Here is a 19,946-nt window from a genome sequence, read left to right as displayed (position 1 = left end):
CCCGTGGGTGGGTGGGGGATTCAAGAGAACGAGAAGAGATAGAAAGAGACACACTAGAATTGCTCTACTGCAGCAAGATGGTGATGGTTGGTAGCTTCCTCATCGTGCATAGTGGATCCGCTAGCACCAGGAGTATTACTATTATCGATAAGGATACCATGTTAATGAGGCTCAGACATGATAAAACAAGACACCATTATAGAAAAACCCAGATGGATGACTCTTACCATACCGCGACAGGTGTCGTATACTTGTGACCATTGCTATGTCGAGAGCTGTGAAGTATCCAGTCATGGCACAAAGCTTGATCAGGTGTCATGCGTCTCTCGGGATCCCATTGCAAACATCGTTCAACGAAATCCAAAAAGCGTGGGTCTGTACAACGTAAAACTTGTGCCAGTGTTTTTGTGCCTGGTCGTCGTTTCTTGCCTCTTGAATTGGGTATAATGCGAGGATTGCCGCTTGAATCTTTGAAAAATACAAAAGGTTAGCTATTAGATAGATATCTTCATGCCCTATTCAACCTTACCAAAGAATAACTTTCGGCGTGAGCTTTGCTCAATGAGATATCGGCTAGGCACTCCCAATATTTCCATGATGCATGCCAGTTGTTCATGTTCATTTTCTCCTGGGAAGATGGGTAGACCTAAACAATACCTCCTTATTAGGACCCGCTATCGTGATTGCATATCCCCAAGTTATCCCCTTTGTCTTACCAGTGCATAACTCGGCGAGAATGCATCCGAGACTCCACATGTCGATAGCCATATTGTACGACATGCCTGTAACAAAAAGCATCATGAGGATCCCACTACTCCGAATACTGTGATCTAGATCCCTTTGCAATAACCTACCTAGAATGACTTCGGGTGATCGGTAGAATCGGCTTTGGATATATGTGTATACTATTCAAAGTTATGATTAATGGGTGTGGTCAAGGAAAAAATGTCATGGCAGCATTACCTCGATCCGTTTCCAAGCAACTGCTACCAAAGTCAATGACCTTGATCGTGCTCCTTGATGGATGCTTGAGAAGGATATTCTAATCATAACGATGGATTTTTAGCATCTTGTGAATGACACATGCATAGTGAAAAGCACTTACTTCTGGTTTAAGATCACAATGAATAACACCATGCTCGTATAAAAGACATAGAGACTGCAATATTTGTACAGTGAATCTAATACATGTATGCGATGAATAATCCAATGCATGGTTGCATGATTTGTGATATACACTTACCTCTTGATCAGACTCAGGTTGAAGCCTTTATAATTGTTGGCTTTGATGAACTCGTAGAGATTGATACTCAAACATTCGCAAGCAATACAAAGATGATTTCGGAAAACAAAGTAGTCGGTCATGCGCACGTTATGATGTTGATCCTCAGGATCCTAGGTTGAGTAAAGAGGGATGAGTGAAAAGAAGGATGATGGCAGCTTGTCAAGTACTTTACCCAATCAACGAGGTTTTGAAGAATCTTGATTTCGGTCTGTGCCTGAGCATGGAAACGCTTTTTGTTGCGGATCAACTTGATAGCCATCGTATCACCCGTCTTATGGTCGAAGCATTTCACCACTTGACCAAATGATCCACGACCCAATACATCAATGACTTCGTATCGATACGCCAAATGATCCTGTAGCACAATGTTGTAATCACCTCGCTCATCATCGTATCCATAATTTTGCTCTGGGTGCTCTGGGGTCGCTGGGTTCTTATGTGCATGATGGCCGACAAAATAAACTTCACCATATTGTTGGATTTCCATGCGTTCATACAAGGACAAATATTTGGAATAGCACTTGATGGCCGTTGTAGGGCTCTTTGGAGCACGTAATCCACTACTTGATAAATCCCACGCATAAGGGTCACTGCCAGGGGATGATGGTGTAGTAGTAGTTGCCGTGTCATCCATCATGTCGTGTTGTTGTTGTTGAGCTCGTAATGCAGAGGGTCGACGTTCAGTACGTATCATTGAATATTGCATGTCCGATGCATAGCTGTCTTTGATGGCTGCATTCTCGGTATGTTGTCGTACCATGGCTTGAAGACGTTCTTGAAGACTCATTGCACGATGTCGTTCTATTCACAATATCAATATCCATATGCTGTTGTATAAGAGATGCATTACTTACGGATGCCAACTTCCTTGTCAACCACTGATTCATATTCCATCGTGCTGGATGTCACTGAACTCTTTCGACTACTTGGTCCACTTGTACCATACAATGATGTTGCTCGTGTTGTAGACGGTGCCACAGTACCACCTATGCTGTTGGTACTAATTTTCCTTGTTCGAGCAGGACCCAACGAAGGAGACACATCATCACCATAGCTCTTGTTGCTTGTGAGCGATAACTTGCGTGTATTTGTAGCGCTAGGACGTCTTGTATTGAGAGGTCGTGCACGTGGGGATGCGGCGGCAGATGAGATACCAGCATTGTTGTTCGTTGCAGTGGCAGCTTCTCTGGGAGATGATGGTGCAATACGTGGTGTCTTGATGGATGAACGACGTTCGTTGGATATCCCCAAATGACTCTTTCTCGTCGTTGTCGTTGTGGCATTCTCCTTGTTGGTTGCATCTTCCTCACCGCTGTTGTCATTGGGAGTAGTTGTGCTACGTTGTGATGACCTTGATGCAGATGCTCTTGTTGTGGCAATGGGTGTCGTACCAGTAGTAAGCTTCGGCATGTTGACATGAATCGGCTCCATTTTCATAGGTGGCAAGTTCAATGTATGTATAGGAGGTGGACTAGCAAGATTACCAGGTAATGTCTAAATGATAAAAGTGAATATCAATGCCTATATAAAGGATACAAAGTTGAATGCTTACCTTGCCACGTCGTCGACCTGTTGTTGTTGTTGATCCATTACTAGAGGCAATTGGTTTCCTTGTTGCCTGACGCCGAGCGATAAATGATTCTTGATCAGCCTGCGTTTTGGTTCGCCATGCAAGAGCAGCATTGAGAGAAGGATCAGTGGGCACACCTTCTTTTAATGATTCTGTACGAGACATTCTCCTTGCACGACGCACACCAAGATTTGAATCATCCATAGCCACAATTGATTTCTTCCGAGTACGCGTTGAATTGGTTGCTTCACTTGTTGCTGGTGTGCCACGACTCATGCGTCGTCGTGGTTTATTATCTTCTGCAGGTGTTTCTTGTCGTCGTGATGCAGCACTACTTGTTCTACTATTGGCAATAACAGAACGTCGCTTTGTAGCAAGCATGACCAAAGATTCTTCACGTGTATTGTCATCTCCTCCACGAGTAGCCGCTGCTGCTGGTGATGTTGGCGTATTGAGACGTGCAGCTGATGTAGTTGATTTTCTACGTCCGTGCTCATCCTTGAGAGCTGTGCGTAGAATAGATCCACTCGAAAGTGTGCGGCGTCTAGGCTCAGCTCTTGATGCCACAGCAGCTGATTTTGGTGATCCCACCACATTCTTTTCCAAATCACGTATGCGTTCTTTTCCCAAACTCAGTCGACGTTTGACATCAGTGATCACTTCTGCACGATTATTGGATGATGCTGCCTTTGTGGTAGAAGCACGTCTTGTGGTGATGGCTGCATCCAAAGTTGGCTTCCTTGCATCCATCCCATGAGTGGTGGCAGCATGTGATCCTCCTTTTTCGGAATGTAAGCCGAATTCTTGTCGTGCAAGTCGACGTTCCACGACAAGAGAATCCCGTAAATGATCGGCCAACCGAAATGCATCCGATGAAGAGCCGCATGCTTTGACGTCTGTGTCACTTGTTGCAGCCAAGCGTCTGGTTGTTTTGTTTGCATCGGCTTCTTCGGTTCCATGTCCGAGCTTCCTTGCGGAGGATGATACAAAGCGTGTGTTGGTGCCACCACCACCACCACTTGTTGCTATTGGCTGAGCTCGAGGTGATGATGCTGCTGATGCTGCTGCTGCTGCTGTTGACGTACGACGACGGCTGCTGTTGATGCTCTCAGTTGACTTTTTCGTTTGTAAAGCGCGCACACGAGGTGATTCAGGATTGTTGCTATTGCCTGTTGTAGTTGCCATGGCACGTATCCTTGGTGATGATGATGATGATTCATCCGTGGTGGCTGCTTTGGTTGATCTACGACGTATCCTGAGATTCAAAGAGTTGGCAGGGATGCTGCTGGTATTTGTTGCATTGGTGGTATTGGTACTTTTGCGACGTTGTATGGGTGTTATAGATGACTTTACAGATGCTGCTGTTGTTGTTGATGGAATAGGATCATCATTGTCGACTTGAGCAAAGGCTTCAAAGATACCATCCCTACTCATGCCAGCATCATTCTGGATACTTTGTCTCAATTCCTTGATGCTCTTGCGTGTATTGAGCTGAGTCTCATCAGCACCAGTGGGTCGTGCTCGTGATCTGCTACTGGCAGTCGATTTTGTGTAGCGACCATCCCCTAGCATTTTGACTCCTCCTCTTCTATCACTGCTGCTAATAATTGATTGATGTAGTGGCGGATCGTGTTGTTGGTGGTGACGATGAATGACATGTCCTTGTTGCTTCTCTATCCACGGCTCGGCAATGTAATGGCCAGAAACAGTAGTCGACGATGACATGGAACAACCAATAGCTATATACAACCCTCCTTTTAGTTCATGATCTCAATAGCATACATTCATTCTATTCACTCACGTTTTCCAATAAAGTTGATAATGCACCGAGTGTTGGACCGAGGCTATAGAGAGCTGCTTGCGAGACAAAGAGGACTATGCAGAACAAAGACACCAGATCTTAATACTCAAGATGACAATGGGATGCCCTTCAAGGGTCCACATGGGAGTTGTTACGTACATTGCTATCGTTTATCGACCAATCAAGTGGATGACTATGCTGTTGGTCGTAGAGCCGGTGTGTGTGCGTGTGTGTGGTGCCTGTTGCTGTGAATGAATGCGTGTTGACGGGTGATGAAAGAAAGAGTGGGAACAAGGAAAGCAAGGAGAGAAAGTATAAAAAGAAGATACAAGAGAAACTGAACAAAGAAAGAGGAAAAGCTCTCTCGGGTATAATAAGCGCGGTAAACGGTCGATAGCAGTATAGCAAAGGAAAACGCAAGGAGCATCTACATCACGTTGTGAACCAAAAGCAGCTACCATCCAACTTTAAACCCAGATACAGCTCTTGGTGTATCCCCCCCCCTCTCTCTCTCATTTTACTTGTGTGGTGGTGTGCACAGGTAACGCGCGCACCTAATCCCCCCTTTCCATATGTGCACACACGAGTGAAATATCTGTCACATTTATTTATCTCAACATGGGTTACATGAATAAAAGGTTATAAAACAGGATGATGATCCTGTTGTTATTACTACTACTAGCTGCATTATCTGCTACATAAAAGGTTGTAGTAGTTGCTGCGTACATACATACATTATTACACACAATGAAGGGTTCTTTGTTTATCAATTACCAATGAATCTTTGTGAAAGAAAGAAAGAAGAAAGCTGCATAAAGCACAAAGCTGGTGACCTTGCGGCACAAATCACGGGTACTTGAATAGGGGGATGGGTTGCCATATACCATGCCAATTTAATATCTGCAAGGCAAATAACTTTATAGGAGTAACCTTAGCTATAAATTCGTTGTCCTTTTTCGACTTTAGAAATACCATTACGTCCATGATACGCGTAAACAACCTATCCATTGACCGTGCACCACCCATCAAGCTTGGCATGCAAGTGGGACACATGCATGATAGATTGCATAGAAGATGTGATGATCGGCATTGGCTAGTATAGCAATAATAATGAAATGCGGCATATACAAATCTCACTGCTTCCTCTTGTGTGCCAATGCGATCGAGACTTTCATAATAACAACCAGCTGCACATACATCAGATGCAGCATAAGGAGAAAAGAGGGTGTTGAATGGTAATTCCTCATCATCACACCTCATCTATTCCACCTTGTCAATTGCATTTACATCATGTCAAAGTTGCTTTGTCTCTTATACAGCGCGAGTTTTAGATTAGCACAAGGATGTCGATTGCTTTTTGAGATAACATGGCTAGCAGCTAATAGTACATCATGATTGGCCAAAAGCACTCTTTTTTAAAGTTCTCGCGAAAAAACGTTGGATGCTAATAAAAATCTTGCCGTAACCAGCTCTCAACTCATGTATCTCTTCATGTCTTTTAGGCCCAGCAATAGCATAAGATAGACGTGTGTGCTTTACGGTGTAATACGTACCCTCGATCATGGATGCTACAGTAGCGCAACAGTCACAATGCGTTCCCAGAATCATAATGAGTGGGGCTTCGTGATGGTGTTATCCCGTTCTTTGGTTCATTGACGTGATTGTACTTTAGGAATTTGATCGAGTGATGAATGAAAGGGAAAGTGCAAACAGCACAACCGTTATCCAAAGCACCATCTTGGTCATGTGGGGCGGCTCATTGTTATTAGCTGCTGTAAAAGTAATGAGCTAATTGTTCAGGAACCCATCTCAGGCTTCAGATGATATCAATCCATGGGGGAAGGGAACAATGAGCACGATGATTGAATCAAGCTGCTATTGTCTTTGAGGAATGTTGTCCCTTGCATGTATCTCTCTCCATACAAGTGTACGATCATGGTTGCACAATGATGCTAACAATTTTTACAGCCAAGGGCTTGTGTTACATGGGACCTTTCTATGGGCGGGTTTTCGTATTAAGGGTGGAAAGAGGATATATCGAATGATCTACGTAGACCCTAATGCCAATCACGCGATATGAGAGCAAATAAAACTTGAATCGATATTGGATGATCGTTGATCTTTTATTTGTTTCTTTCTCTTTTTTATATGCAAACAGCTAATATGGACAAGGATGGATCCTGTAAACGATAAACGAGTGAGCTTGCAGTGTGAATAAACTCTTGTTGCCGTGTAACAATCGCAATAGACTAAAAATGAATCAATGATGAATTACAGTTGAACAATCTGCCCACCACAACAACGACGGCTCACGCTGTGTGCTTTTCTCTCACCTCTCTTTCCGTTCCTTTTACCTTTACACGACGACAGCGAAGACAACGTTCAATGGCCGATCTGCGCATCTCCCAAGTGCTTCCAACAGTGAAATGTTCAGACTGCAATCAACCAGTGCACGTCCGGCATCTTGCAGATCACGTTTGCGCAACAGCTCCACCCCTTCCTTCATTTCCACCACAACCACCTCCACCACAACCAATGACAACGACATCGTCGCCTTCTCCTATAAAGATTGATACATGTGAGTGGCCCATTTGTATCATTAGCATGAGTGGGATAGCTTATATGGAAAATCACCTTAGCCCCTGCAACAGTACGGCCTACAAAGAATCATCATCACACCAAGAGCAGTGTATCCCCTACCAGTGGTAAGTACTATGTGCATAATAGTGATTGATGGAAAGGGGTTTGGTGTGTGCTATATGCGGGGAAGTGGGTAGCAACGGAAAAACGCGCCCAAACGCACACTAAACTGAACCCTTATATTCGTTAGGCTCAAAGTTTAATTTCCAGTTTTGGACCGGCAAGGCAAGAGATACTTTACGTAGTGCAACGCAGAGTCGTAAAGGAAGCCATCCACGACAACAATCACCACCTCCACAACCACCATCCAGTATTGGATCACCAGGACCAGCTCCCTATGAACATGCAATCACTACAGGAGGTTACCAAGGCTACCATGGAAAGGTTGGATATGGAATATATATACCCTGGATACAAGGAGTAATACATGCTTACCCAATGATTACATAGACATCAACCGCCAAGACAATCCAATTCCAAGACAGGTAAACGATTCAACATCATCGGCTTCCATCCATATCTCATGCCTCTTTGTTATTAGACAATGGCATAGCAACGACTCTGATGAGTTTTTGGTATCACCTATTCTTGATTTTACACCTCCTTTTGCCCAGTCGTCGTTTGAACGTAAAAACAGCACATCACCTGCACCACCAGCATCGATATTAAATCAGCAAAGAACAACAAAACCCATGGCATCCCAATCAACATCCAGTGATGAAATGTCACCACAAACACCTCGCTTAGGACGACATCCTTTGGATGCGCTTGATTATGATTTATTCAATAAGCGACCCACGGCAGCAGCAACAACAATCAACCATCATCATCATCATCAATGTACACGTTGTAGACGAGATGTGGCGAATGACGGTATCCGAATGGGCCAGGAGGTAAATGCAACCCTCATCTCTCTCTAAGATGACGATCTCTCATATGCATATGTGTTATGTGTATGTAGATGTACCATGTTCAATGCTTTTCGTGTTTCACATGTCGTAGTCGATTGGATCCTCGTTTGCCACCCCATGAATACCAAGGCCGCATTTACTGTGAAACTGATTACAACATGATGGTCAGGCGACGTATCATTTGTGCTGCATGGTAAATTGTTATGATCCATACGCATATTCCTTTACCGTTATTAAAGCGTAAAATCCACACACACATGTAGTGAACAACCCATTGGACCTCATGTGCGTCCCACGCTTGCTCTTGGCCAATACTATCATCCCGAACACATCCGATGCTTTCATTGCAATAAGCCCATCAATCCTGAAATGACTGGTATCGTCGAACGTAAGGGAAAACTGTTTTGTCGTCCCGATTTCAACAAGTTGTACTTGCCAAAATGCCGAGGATGTGGCCGTGCCGTGGAAAAAGAAGCTGTGTCATCGGCTGATGGTAAACTCAAGGGGAAATGGCACAAACACTGCTTCCGTTGTCATGTAAGTTATCAGCTTTCTCATATCAAGCATGGTGTATGCATGTATTCATCGCCTCTTTATGTATAGGAATGCCAAGAACCCTTTCCTGATAACACCTTTTACATTTACAACAACGCGCCTTATTGTCGTCGAGATTACCACAAGATGAACCGCTCTCTTTGCAAAGGATGTGATGAACCTGTTGAAGGACGATGTGCACAAACCGTGGAGGGGTGGCGTTTTCATCCACAATGTTTCACGTGTTGCATTTGTCGATGCCTGATCACTGACGTCTATTACATGACCGACAACCTCATCTTTTGTCCACAGGATAAGCAATTTAGATCCGAAAAACGACACACTTTCTTCCAGCAACTATGAAGGCATCTTCCATATTGTGTATACTCCTCCTCCTCCTTGTCACCCTTCTTTATCACCTTCCACGCACGCACTCTTTTTAGCTTTTATCACCATCATCCTCCGCCCCCGCACTGTAGATAGAATTCTATTATTACGTAGTTGTGTATTGTTTATAATGTAAGATCATCACCGTCAACAACATTGTAGATCCTTTTAAAGGAAACATTTATCATGGGGGGTTTCCCTTTTACAGGCAATGATGCTTTTCCCCTTCTCGTTGTGCCAGAAATCAGCCATATCTTATTTGAATAGGATGAAAGTTGAATATAACAATGGGGAAAGCAAATGTGAGGAAGGACCTATATAATACAGTGTGCAATATGGGGAAGGATAATTTTGTGTGTCAAGGGTAAAAAGAGAGAGGAGAGAGAGAGAGAGAGAAAGAGACGCCGAGGAGGAAAAGGGGAGGGAAATCGTAATCTTGTTGCTAGTGTGAAAGTGGGGAATGGGATATATATAAAAGATATTAGGAGCATGGAATGATCAGCAAAGAAAATGATAACATGTGGTGCATGATTAATCCACACGCACAGCAGAAGGATGATGTGCCTCTTCAACGATATCAGCAAGTGGGGGTGCACCGTTATTGGAATGAGCGGATAATGTGCGTGTAAGCAAGCTAGTGCGTTGTGGAGGACTCGATGAAGGAGACGCATGCGAAGATGATGATGAACCAGCATCCGTTGTCATTGTAGGATGTTGAAGATGAGGCCGATCATCAAGTGAAGTAAAATCTTCTTCGCTGTTATCCTCATCACTATCATCCCGACGCCAAAAGTTGGAATAGGAAATGGGTATAATGGCTGATGCTCGTTGTCGTTGTTTTCTTAAGGCCGTGCTGTTGTTGTTGTTGCTGCTTTGATGGCTGGTAGGGATATGGGCACTTTTTCGTTTCTCTGATGAGAATGCCATTTTGAGCTTGTCCACCAAGTTGTTGGCGCTTAATCTTCGTTCAGAGTATCTTCGGGTATTATTACCAGTGGTGTTGTTGGTTGTAGTATTGGAGGGTTGATCAACATTCATGTTGCCATGTTGATGGCTATGTTGAGCGTGCTCGTCAAAGACAAAAGTAGAACGACGTTCAACAGGGGAAGCAGCACCATCATCTTGTTCTTCCTCCTCCTCATCCTCATCATCATCATGATGCTCCTCATCTTGTATATCTATATGACCCAATCTATGTGAGTGACATCTCCCTTTTCAATATCCACATTGATCCTTCTTTACCTTGGCTTGTTTGATTTGAGGATATAATAGCCAAGGGGTAGTGATCTCCTGATGAGCCTTGGATGTCGGGGTTGTAAGGAGTGGTAGTGTTTGGTTGCACGTCATGGTGTGAGTCAGGTGGTGATTGTGCTGCGGGTGGGTCGTCATCCATAGACGTCGTCATTTGAGACATGGATCGGACACAATCTTGTGCAGACGATGCTGCAGGTAAGGCGGGCTGCTGCTGCTGCTGTCCTTCATCATCACTTGCAGCAACTTGATTTGTTTTAGGCTTAAGCCCATATTTTTCCATTACTTCCTCAGCCTCAACAGCAACGCTTGCTTCCAAATCAGAATACGTGCGACAAATTGGGCATTGAAATCCTGGATAGCTTTCTAGTAGAGGGCGTATACACTTGAAGTGGTAGCTGTGTGAGCATGGAGCAACGAAAAGGGCCTGCAAAGGAGCAAGAGCATAGAGGCAAATACAGCATTCTTCAATGTTATCGGCATCGTGTTGCTCTTGATGAGCCTCGCATGATGATGCTGATTTGATGTTGGCCACCTGTTGTTGTTGTTGAGATGCAGCAGCAATGCCCGATTCAGCTGCAATCCCACTGCTGTTTGCCATAATCGAACGTAAATTGTTAAATGCCGACATGGAATAAGCACCGTTGGCTTGTTGGGGTGGTGTTCGATTGAGCTCAAAACGCATTTTGACGGCACGATACATTTCTTCTAGACCACCTTGATAATCCACACCAAGTTGAACAATATCACCATCATGGACTTGGGTGGCACGGCTTTCTTGGTTGGCGGTGCTGAGTCGTACATGGTTGAGAAAAGTGCCCGATGATGATTTGGTGTCTCTTAGATAGAGCTAAAGAGAGGGAGAAGCATGACAATGCACATTCATGTCAGCCCGTGTAACCAAAAGAACACTCACATGCCCCCTGACATATATGGGTTCCATGATTCACACACACACACCACTTTACCTTGCCATCAAGATCCACCCAAATCTCACAATGCGTTCGAGAAACCACTTTGCTCTTGAATGAAATATGGTTGGCCGTCACCGATCGATCCGTAAATCTTCCAATTTTGACAACGGTGCCAGCTTTGATTTCACGATCAACGACATCAAAGATCAAACTACGTCGCGGATTTTCGATACTTGGAACAATACGCACATGAACGGATACGTTGTTTGTGGATGATGAAGAAGATGATGCTGCAGGCGACATGGATGTGCTTGTGGTGTCTGTGCGTGGTGAAGTGGGTGGTTGTTGTGTTGATGTCCTCGAAAAGCGACGACCAAGAAGAGCCGATGCGCCCTGAGACAAGTTAAGAGAGCGACGAAAAGTGGAGGAGGATGGTGATGATGGTGTAGTGCTCTCTGTAGGTGGAGTGTGGTCAGCGTATTGTGAAGTCATCGCCAAACATATAAAATCAGCCATCGGTTCTTTTTTTTTCTGCTTGAAGCTAAGGTAAAAAGGAAAAGAAAAATGCTGTTGACAAGGGAAAGAGAGGAAATGGACAATACGTAAATGACGGAGTCAGGACCTTTTAAAGGATGTGTGTTGGTGAGTGGTGTGAGTATGATGGGTCACACAAAAAAGGCTACAACGCCTGCAGTTGGATTCGGGGGGTGGATTGGATCACAGCGGGCATCAATGAGAAAGCGAGCTGTACTTGATGCTGGCCACACAAAGGAGATAATAATGATGAGGGGTTCACCACCACCATCACCACCACCACGAACCACTACTATTCTTTCCTTTTGATTATGCTCAGCACCTGGCAGGATAATATAAATCTAGTATGCTGAGTACTTTTTATTTTGACGCAAACGATGATTGAGCACACCCATTATCGTACGTACGCGTGCGTGCCCTACTTTTTTTTTAGGTGAATGCGTACATGAGACAATTCTTGTGTTTCAGAACCTGATCAGGTTTGTATATTGTGATACGGGGCCATCGCCCAATGAACGCACGGTTCCCAACAACTTTACTTGGATGATGCTGCTGCTGTTGTCTCTAATGTTCTCGATGGCTCTTTTCAACTTGCAAAGGATGAACAATAAAGTAGACATGTCTCCCCTTTGACACTTTTTCGCTCACTCTCAATAACCGAGATGCCTCCTACAGCCCCACACGTCTCCTTACTCCTAATCATGTATGTGAGCATCAAATACAAAGGCTTTATTCTGTATTCCCCAATGCCACCTGTCATTGTTAACAAAGAAATTTAATGCTCCTTTTAGTTTTATGCCTTGTATGTGCATGTGTTATCGCTCACACGCTGTCGCCCTTTTCTTTGTGCACCAAAATAAAGCAACTGCGGTCATGCTTGCGCCTCATCCGATATCATCATCTTCACACATTCATCTCGCATTTGTTGTTATGTGATGCTATTTTCTGCAACAATGAGCCATGTAGTTGTTTTTTAGCAGTGGAAGTGACGATCATGATGAAATGACTATAAGCATAATAATGGTCAGCCGACTTTTGTAACAAAAGAAATCGGGTGGATCCCCCACCAAAGGCATCAGCTGGAAGCGTAATAAAAAAAGGGGACGATGATAGCTTGTACATGTCATTCCACACACACATACAATACATTGCTGCCATCATTCAGCTAACAGGTGTTATTGCCGTGACACCTACTTGTGCAAAAGAAGGTTGGGATCATTCACACGCATGCGCCTTTTTGCTATACTTGAACAAGAGGATTGTAATCCGCGTCTCCGATTTGCAGCTGCAGGCATCATGCATATGTGCGTATGTGTGTCAACATTCGGTTGCAGGTTTTGAGTGAGTGGATGGGTGTGTATCAAAGGAGTAATAATGATAGCAGCCACAACCAACAACCCGTTCGGCGACGATCTTTTTGTATCAGCTGATCGTGTACGTATGTATGTAGGTATATCAACCACACCCTTTGAAGCATGTAACAGGTGATTGGTGGTTGTGGTTGTGGTGATAGGAGGAGTTAAGGCACATGAAACCCAAACGCTGGTGTTTACAGCGTCATTATGCACAAGGTGAAAAAAAGGCGGGCATCGTTTGTGTAGCATTGAATGTGGTTGGTTGTAATTTTTAGCATCCAGTCGTCATTATATTTTGATAAGCTTTGAAATGATTGCCATTTATTACTGGTACAAAGAGGGGAACAATGAGTGTGTATCGAAATAGGTAAAAAGTCTTGGCACGCCTCTCCACCATGGATGGGTACTATACAAAATGTGTTTGCGTGTGTGTCGTCATGGTGATTGGATAGTCAATAACACGTTGATTCTAGCCATCATTGGCAAATAAGCATCCCAAAATGCAGCTAAGAAGGGTGGCTGTATGGCCATACGTGGTCTATTCGCCACGAGTTTTTGGGGGCGTTGTGGATGATGTTGGCAATAATGCGTCAAGTGCAAGCTTATACGTAATACTCTTCTTTTTCTACGCATCCCTTACAGGCAAAACCCCCTCATTAACCCCCTTTTTCCTTTCCTTTTATCTCATTCATCCTCTCTCGATATACCTTCCTTTTCCTTTTTCCCATGGCAATGCATAGCTCGACATACAAATAATCCTGCGGAAATACTACCATGCATTCGGCCACTTTTTTATCAACACCTGCACCCTACAATGTCTCCATTCCAGCCATCAGCATCAACGATTGGTACCCTGTGTGCTCTCCACCGTCAACTTTTGTATGTGGGTGATAGTGTTGTTGGTGGTGTAACCCATTCGTTTTCAAAAAGAGGTGTCCTGCTGACGGTCGTATATCTTTTTTCTTTCCTTTTTCAACTTTACGTCCTAGCGCGATCAACGGTTGCGTCATTCGAGTCGATCTGCCATTATGGCCAATGCTCAAGACGAGGTCCATGGCAAGAAATCACCGCGGATCATGGTCTCGGAAGTAGTAGACGAGCCGGATAAAAAGTTAGATGCAGGTGCAAATGCTTTCGTCACACGACCTGCATCGATGCAGCATCATCAGCATCATCCTCACCAAGAGCAGCAGCAACAAACCACTTTTGCCACGACACCACCTTCTTCCTCCTCTTCCTCCTCTTTCTTTTCTCCACCTTGTTTACTTTCACCCAACAACAACAACAACAATCCCGAATACGATCATTCATCATCAACAACACGTCGATATCCTATTGAAGATCCAGCATCATTACCTCCTTTACCTCCTCAAGCCCTTTTATCTCATTCTACTTTTTCCCCCGACACCGAAGACGCCGACGATAAGGACGAGTCAAACATGCATTTACGTTCTATTCGACCACTGCATAATGACTCTGTGCCTGGATTCACTCCTCTGGATACTGGTGCAAGTAGTCCTTTCATCAAAGCTATACGCAAAGCACAAAAGAAGCGACGAGGAAGTGTGGGAGAAGGAACATTACGCCGTCAAAAAGCAATATCAGCACCTGTTGAACCACGTTTAACAAAGTCATCCACCCATGCCCAACAACGTCGTCATCGCCCTATTTCCAATATCACAACCACATCATCCCCTTTACGGACGCATCAAGAAGAGGATGATAGCAATGATCATTGGGATCCACACATTGATGCCTTTGAAGTCTTGCGGGCCAAGATCACGGGGATCACGAGGACAATGCAAGAGTTTCACGTTCAAGAGCTTTTTTATGACGAGCTAACCGAACGTAACAACAATCGGCAAAGACACCATACCATTGCAACTACAACCACCTATCAGCGTCGCATGAGCACGTCAGCTGAGTCTCCATGCGATCCTACCCCTAACCACCTGCTGATGGACAAATCACAGTCGCACACCAATCGTCATCGAAGGATCCGTTCGCATGGTTCAGCTGCTGACTTTGACAGCACAACAAATGCCATCAATTCACCACCGCCTCCTCCACCCGCTCCAACAGCCGATGAGACTCGCTATCATGAAAACAATGATCCTTGGAGTCATCTACGCACCGATGAGGATTTCGAACACGATCTAAGACACAAATCAACCACCTTTTCCGATGATGATGAGTTGGATTTGATCAACAATCGTAACAACGACGACTACAACTACGATGATGATGATGATCTCACAATATCACCTCCCATGGCTCCAACAAGTCCTAATTTAACAGCTTTATTTCTCACCACAAATTCCCTCATCAATTCACGCCTTGACGAGTTATCAGAAACGGCATCGATTGCATCTTCATGTGGTGGTGGTGATGATATCAATCAATCCTCATCCAATGAATGGCGATTACAGTTTTTGGATTTAGTATCAGCATGTATCACTCAATCAGAGGAATTGGAGTCGTTATCAACCGAGTTACTTGGAACAGAACGTCGTGTACGTGAATTACTAGTGATCAACGGCACCGTCAATGAGCAGTATCACGAACGTGAAAAGGCGTATGAGGAGCGTATTCGAGAATGCGAAGAAGTGGCCAAGCAACAGCTCATCATGATTGATACTTTGGAGGAACTTATGGCGGATATCGACATGAAGCTTACCCACCACTTGGATCACAATGACTATGAACATGATGCTGATAGTGGAATTGAAGATGATACCGATCGCAGTGTTGAAGAGGATGAACAAAGATGGGATTTCAAACGCGCTGTAGCTGATATTCTTGGTGTCGAGACCCAGGGCGATTTGGTACACAAGATGCGATGGGAAGTTGGCATGTTTGTGGGCGGCGGTGTTGGCACCGGTCATGTCATCCATTCATTTGAAGGCCAGTTGCGTGGTATTGAAATGATGATTGCTGGGTCTGGTACCACAGTAGAAGATTCCCCTTTACGGATATCACAACAAGATCAAATCGATGAGGTAAGTGTCATCATCATCTTTTGCCGTTAATGATTTTCATTAACATGAGGGAAAAAACAGACGACGCATATCTCTCGTAGTTTACCACGTAACAAGTTCCATCATCACCATTACATGTTGCACATCTCGGCCCGCGACCGCAAAACACGGTTCCGGATGATCCCACAGGCTCATTGGGTACCTGATCAGATGGCCTCTCACTGTCAATTTACCAGCAAGCGACCCTGCTCCGTCAAGTTTAGCCTCTTTCAACGGCGACATCATTGTAGAAAGTACGTGGATCATTTATGGAATGTCAATGAATGGTTTATTTATGGATGCCTATTTGTAGATGTGGAATCGTTGTCTGCCAACGCCACAGTGGTAATCGCCTTCCATTGTTTGCAAAGTCCTCTGCGCCACCACAATGGTCCCGTGTGTGCGACAAGTGCTTTTGTAACCTTATCATGACCGGCGATGAGTGATTTCCACCTCCTCCCCCCTCCACCTCATTTATCGTTTCTCCTACATTCCATCCGCTGATCCTCCTCCTCCTCCTCACAATCTCCTTTGATCCGTTTTTATGCTGTCCTATACATGTTTACTAGAATCAGCAGATTATACCATTTAGTTGTAAATACTACTATTAGTTTCTTGTCCTCACAATTGTATAAAAGATCCGTTTTGATGAACAAGGCATATTCGATCTGGCATTTTTTTATATATTGTAAAGAAATGGAGCTGGGGGAGATGTATATGTGTAAAGTGAAATGGTAAAGGGGGGTGTGTGTGTGTGTGTGGCTGTATACATTGTGCTTGAGTGTGTGAGTGTGTGATTGTGTGTGCGTGTAATGACCATGAAGAAAAAGTGCGTGCGTGAGTGTCGTGATTGTTTTTTACATTAGATGTGTGCGTGTGTATGTGTGTGTGTGTGTGATGTGGTACGTGAAAGGAAAAAAAAGAGTTGATTTGCGTATATACTAAGCTGTAAATGAGAAAAAGAAACGTGTGTGCAATTAAATAAGAGTGAAAGTAGATTAGAGGTCTCCATCCAAATCCATGGCACGGCCTATGCCCAACTTGTCGTGTACTGATGGATCGCCTACAGCTGACACCTCGACGTTTCCATTGCCTCGCTCGAATTCATAAACCATTGTCAGCAAAGGCGATGATGATGTTGTCGAGTCACCATGATTAGGGGCTAGCATCGAAGCAGTGGTTGGATCCCATGATGGATCAAGGCAAGCGGAGCCATACTTGGTTTCCACATCCTCAAACACCTACATACGTGTGATCATGATGTTAGATACAGGGCATTGTTGATTGAGTAGAGGTTGTATATGCAATTACCTGAACAATACACAAGTTTTGGATGGCAATGTCGATTTCTTCCCAGCTATTCAATGATCGAATGCCCTTCATGAAAGGATCAAAGAATTGATTGACGTAGACAAAGCTGTAGATGAACTTGTCATTGTTGATCCACAAGGCCTGTTGGATTTCTTTGGATTCAAGCACCACCGAACCAAAAGAGTAGACTGTTGTAGTGCATTCAATCGTTCTACGTTCACGAGACTCGAAGAAGCAATTGGTGTTGAACATAAAATCAGGGATGTTGAGGTTGACGTCGAGCTTTGCCTTGGCCAAGAGCACCAAGCTGTTGCTACAGTGTGACAAGTTGATGGATGGGCATTGGGATGGTAGCTTTTCCAATACAGGAAGGCAATTGGGATAGCAATGTTCCAGGAGAGCGAGATTGTGCGTAACGGTGTTTGCAGTATCATAAGGAAGGGCGTATTCGAGGAACAAGCAAAGGTAATTTGGCCATAAAGGGAAAGCGGCAGGTTTCTTGGCAGCGTCCTCCATTAATAGCGGATCAAAATCCATGGCAATATGCAAATTGTCATCTCCAAATAATGGCTCAATCATGCTGTAATCATTGGGTCCTTGATGAAGAGCGTTCAATGGGTGATGATGTTGTTGTTGCTGTTGTTGTTGACTCATCATACCAGCACCGTGATGAACAGCTGCAGTGCCATTCAACATGTCAAACATGAAATCAGGTGAACAACTGCTGATGGATGAATCATCGCTCGATCGAATAGAAGGTGCACTGCTACAAGATACGGCACATGTACCATTCGTTGATCGTCGTGAAGGTGGCACTTGTCGTTGCTGTCGTTGCTCTTGTTGCTTGGATGTAACGGAAGCACCAGTGGCGGCGGCGGCAGCGGCGGCGGCTGTTTCTGATTTCGAAGCACGTTCATCTGTACCTGGCGAATCGGTCAAGAGCTGCATAACTATAAAAGACGCATTGTCCAATTAAATGGCTGCTCTGAAACATGAAGGGTATGCAAGGGCACTTACAGTGAGGATCACTTTTACGGGTGTTCTTGAGCACTTGAATATGCGACGAGACTTGTTTACGTGTCCTAATCTTGCCAGTTCTTCGTAGAATGAAGTCCGAGATCAACTCATTACGACCTGTGATGGGGTGTGTGTGTGTGAGAGAGAGAGAGAGAGAGAAAGGAAGAAGAGATCAAAGCAACAAGGCAAGGGTGTCATTACCACAAGGCTTTCCATTGACGAGGATCTTGCGTCGACCAAGTTTAGGAATAGTCTCAAGAGCTAGTTTTGTGAGCGTGCGTTAATAAAGTGAGAAAAAAGGAACAATGGAAAGATGAATGCAAACAATGTTTACCTTCCACAAAGGCAGCTTCCACATCGGGTGGCCACACCTGCTACAAAATAGAAAGGTCAGGACATCTTTGTTTACATAAACATGCGTGATGAATATTAAGACGCACCTCTTCTTTTTCCTTGCCCTGTGCAGCTACTGCATTAGTTGTTGTTGTTGTTGTGTTGGAGTTATGGGTGGTATTGGTATTATTGTTGGTAATGGCTGCTGCTGCTGCTGCTGCGGCAGCAAGTGCTGCAGTGGTATTATTATTATTGCCATGATGTTCCTTATTCTTTTGATGATGATGCTGTTGATGATGATGGTAGTTCCTGGAACGTTTGTTGTTCTTTTGTTGTGAATCGTTATTATCAGCATTATCGTCTACCACACAATTTAAGCTCAAAGCGGCTGCAACGGAAGGTGGTGGTGCTGAAGTGGGAAGTGCAGCGATCGACGAAAGGATGTCGCTGTCCTGCAGTGCATCCTTTTCAAAAAAGAAATCTTGTGTGCAAGCAAGCATGATGATGAGTCAGGATAACAACGACGATGCAAGTGAAAGAAAAAGAGAAAAAGGGAAGAAGAAGAAAATGAGTGTGTGGAGATTGGAACAAGAAAGAGAAAGAGAAAAGATAATGATGACAAGACGACAAACAAGACTGGAATAATATGGCAAAATATAGGTGCAGGGGCCAATCTTACTCAACAAGATAAAAAAGAGCGCGGGCTCGCACATTTTACGCACGCACGCACATACACTCGCTGATGCAAAAACACACACACTGTGGCCCTAATACAAGGATAGTGTGCCTATAATACAACCGGGAACAATATGTATGTGTTTGCACATCTCACTCGTGACACACTCGCTCATTTTCACCTATATCCTCCTCATTTCATTACTACTCCCTTTACACGTTTTCTTCTTTTCTTATCCTTTTACAAACATCTCATCGTTTTCCCCCCTTGCTCCTTTGATTCTATGGCTCGTGTGGCCTTTTCTTTTCATCTCTTCCGTCCACTATCATAGATAATCTTTGGTTATTTGAATCACAGCTGCTCTGCTGTATATTGAACAAGTGTAAAAGTGTATATATATATGTATGTGA

At 44.2% G+C, this 19,946-nt stretch overlaps 5 protein-coding genes across 5 annotated transcripts; 2 read left to right on the top strand and 3 right to left on the bottom strand.

Annotated features, from left to right (window-relative positions):
* Window positions 1-53: 53 nt before the first annotated feature.
* O0I10_003217 (uncharacterized protein) lies at window positions 54-4,580 on the bottom strand (the record flags this gene model as incomplete). The annotated part of the gene is made up of 11 exons (XM_058483289.1): window positions 54-138; window positions 228-468; window positions 530-646; window positions 717-782; window positions 855-905; window positions 964-1,042; window positions 1,106-1,181; window positions 1,244-1,395; window positions 1,458-2,086; window positions 2,140-2,779; window positions 2,838-4,580. The coding sequence occupies 11 exons, from the start codon at window positions 4,578-4,580 to the stop codon at window positions 54-56; spliced, it is 3,879 nt and encodes a 1,292-aa protein (XP_058345908.1).
* A 2,461-nt stretch (window positions 4,581-7,041) lies between these two features.
* On the top strand, window positions 7,042-9,104 carry O0I10_003216 (uncharacterized protein; the record flags this gene model as incomplete). The annotated part of the gene is made up of 8 exons (XM_058483288.1): window positions 7,042-7,234; window positions 7,296-7,361; window positions 7,487-7,680; window positions 7,747-7,781; window positions 7,838-8,189; window positions 8,258-8,400; window positions 8,471-8,744; window positions 8,811-9,104. 8 exons carry the CDS (start codon window positions 7,042-7,044, stop codon window positions 9,102-9,104), a joined length of 1,551 nt encoding a protein of 516 aa, XP_058345907.1.
* A 555-nt stretch (window positions 9,105-9,659) lies between these two features.
* On the bottom strand, window positions 9,660-11,785 carry O0I10_003215 (uncharacterized protein; the record flags this gene model as incomplete). Its single annotated transcript, XM_058483287.1, has 3 exons — window positions 9,660-10,306; window positions 10,371-11,229; window positions 11,348-11,785. 3 exons carry the CDS (start codon window positions 11,783-11,785, stop codon window positions 9,660-9,662), a joined length of 1,944 nt encoding a protein of 647 aa, XP_058345906.1.
* A 2,171-nt stretch (window positions 11,786-13,956) lies between these two features.
* O0I10_003214 (uncharacterized protein) lies at window positions 13,957-16,645 on the top strand (the record flags this gene model as incomplete). The annotated part of the gene is made up of 4 exons (XM_058483286.1): window positions 13,957-14,061; window positions 14,172-16,181; window positions 16,242-16,453; window positions 16,513-16,645. The coding sequence occupies 4 exons, from the start codon at window positions 13,957-13,959 to the stop codon at window positions 16,643-16,645; spliced, it is 2,460 nt and encodes an 819-aa protein (XP_058345905.1).
* Window positions 16,646-17,197: 552 nt separating this feature from the next.
* On the bottom strand, window positions 17,198-19,360 carry O0I10_003213 (uncharacterized protein; the record flags this gene model as incomplete). The annotated part of the gene is made up of 6 exons (XM_058483285.1): window positions 17,198-17,440; window positions 17,511-18,460; window positions 18,528-18,644; window positions 18,729-18,788; window positions 18,862-18,901; window positions 18,968-19,360. 6 exons carry the CDS (start codon window positions 19,358-19,360, stop codon window positions 17,198-17,200), a joined length of 1,803 nt encoding a protein of 600 aa, XP_058345904.1.
* Window positions 19,361-19,946: the final 586 nt, after the last annotated feature.

Source organism: Lichtheimia ornata (genome assembly GCF_029851405.1).
Source record: "Lichtheimia ornata isolate CBS 291.66 chromosome Unknown scaffold00010, whole genome shotgun sequence".
In the NCBI taxonomy this organism is placed as follows: Eukaryota; Fungi; Mucoromycota; class Mucoromycetes; order Mucorales; family Lichtheimiaceae; genus Lichtheimia; species Lichtheimia ornata.
The sequence above is the reverse complement of the archived record's forward strand: the minus strand, read 5'-3'. Positions and strand labels throughout refer to the sequence as shown.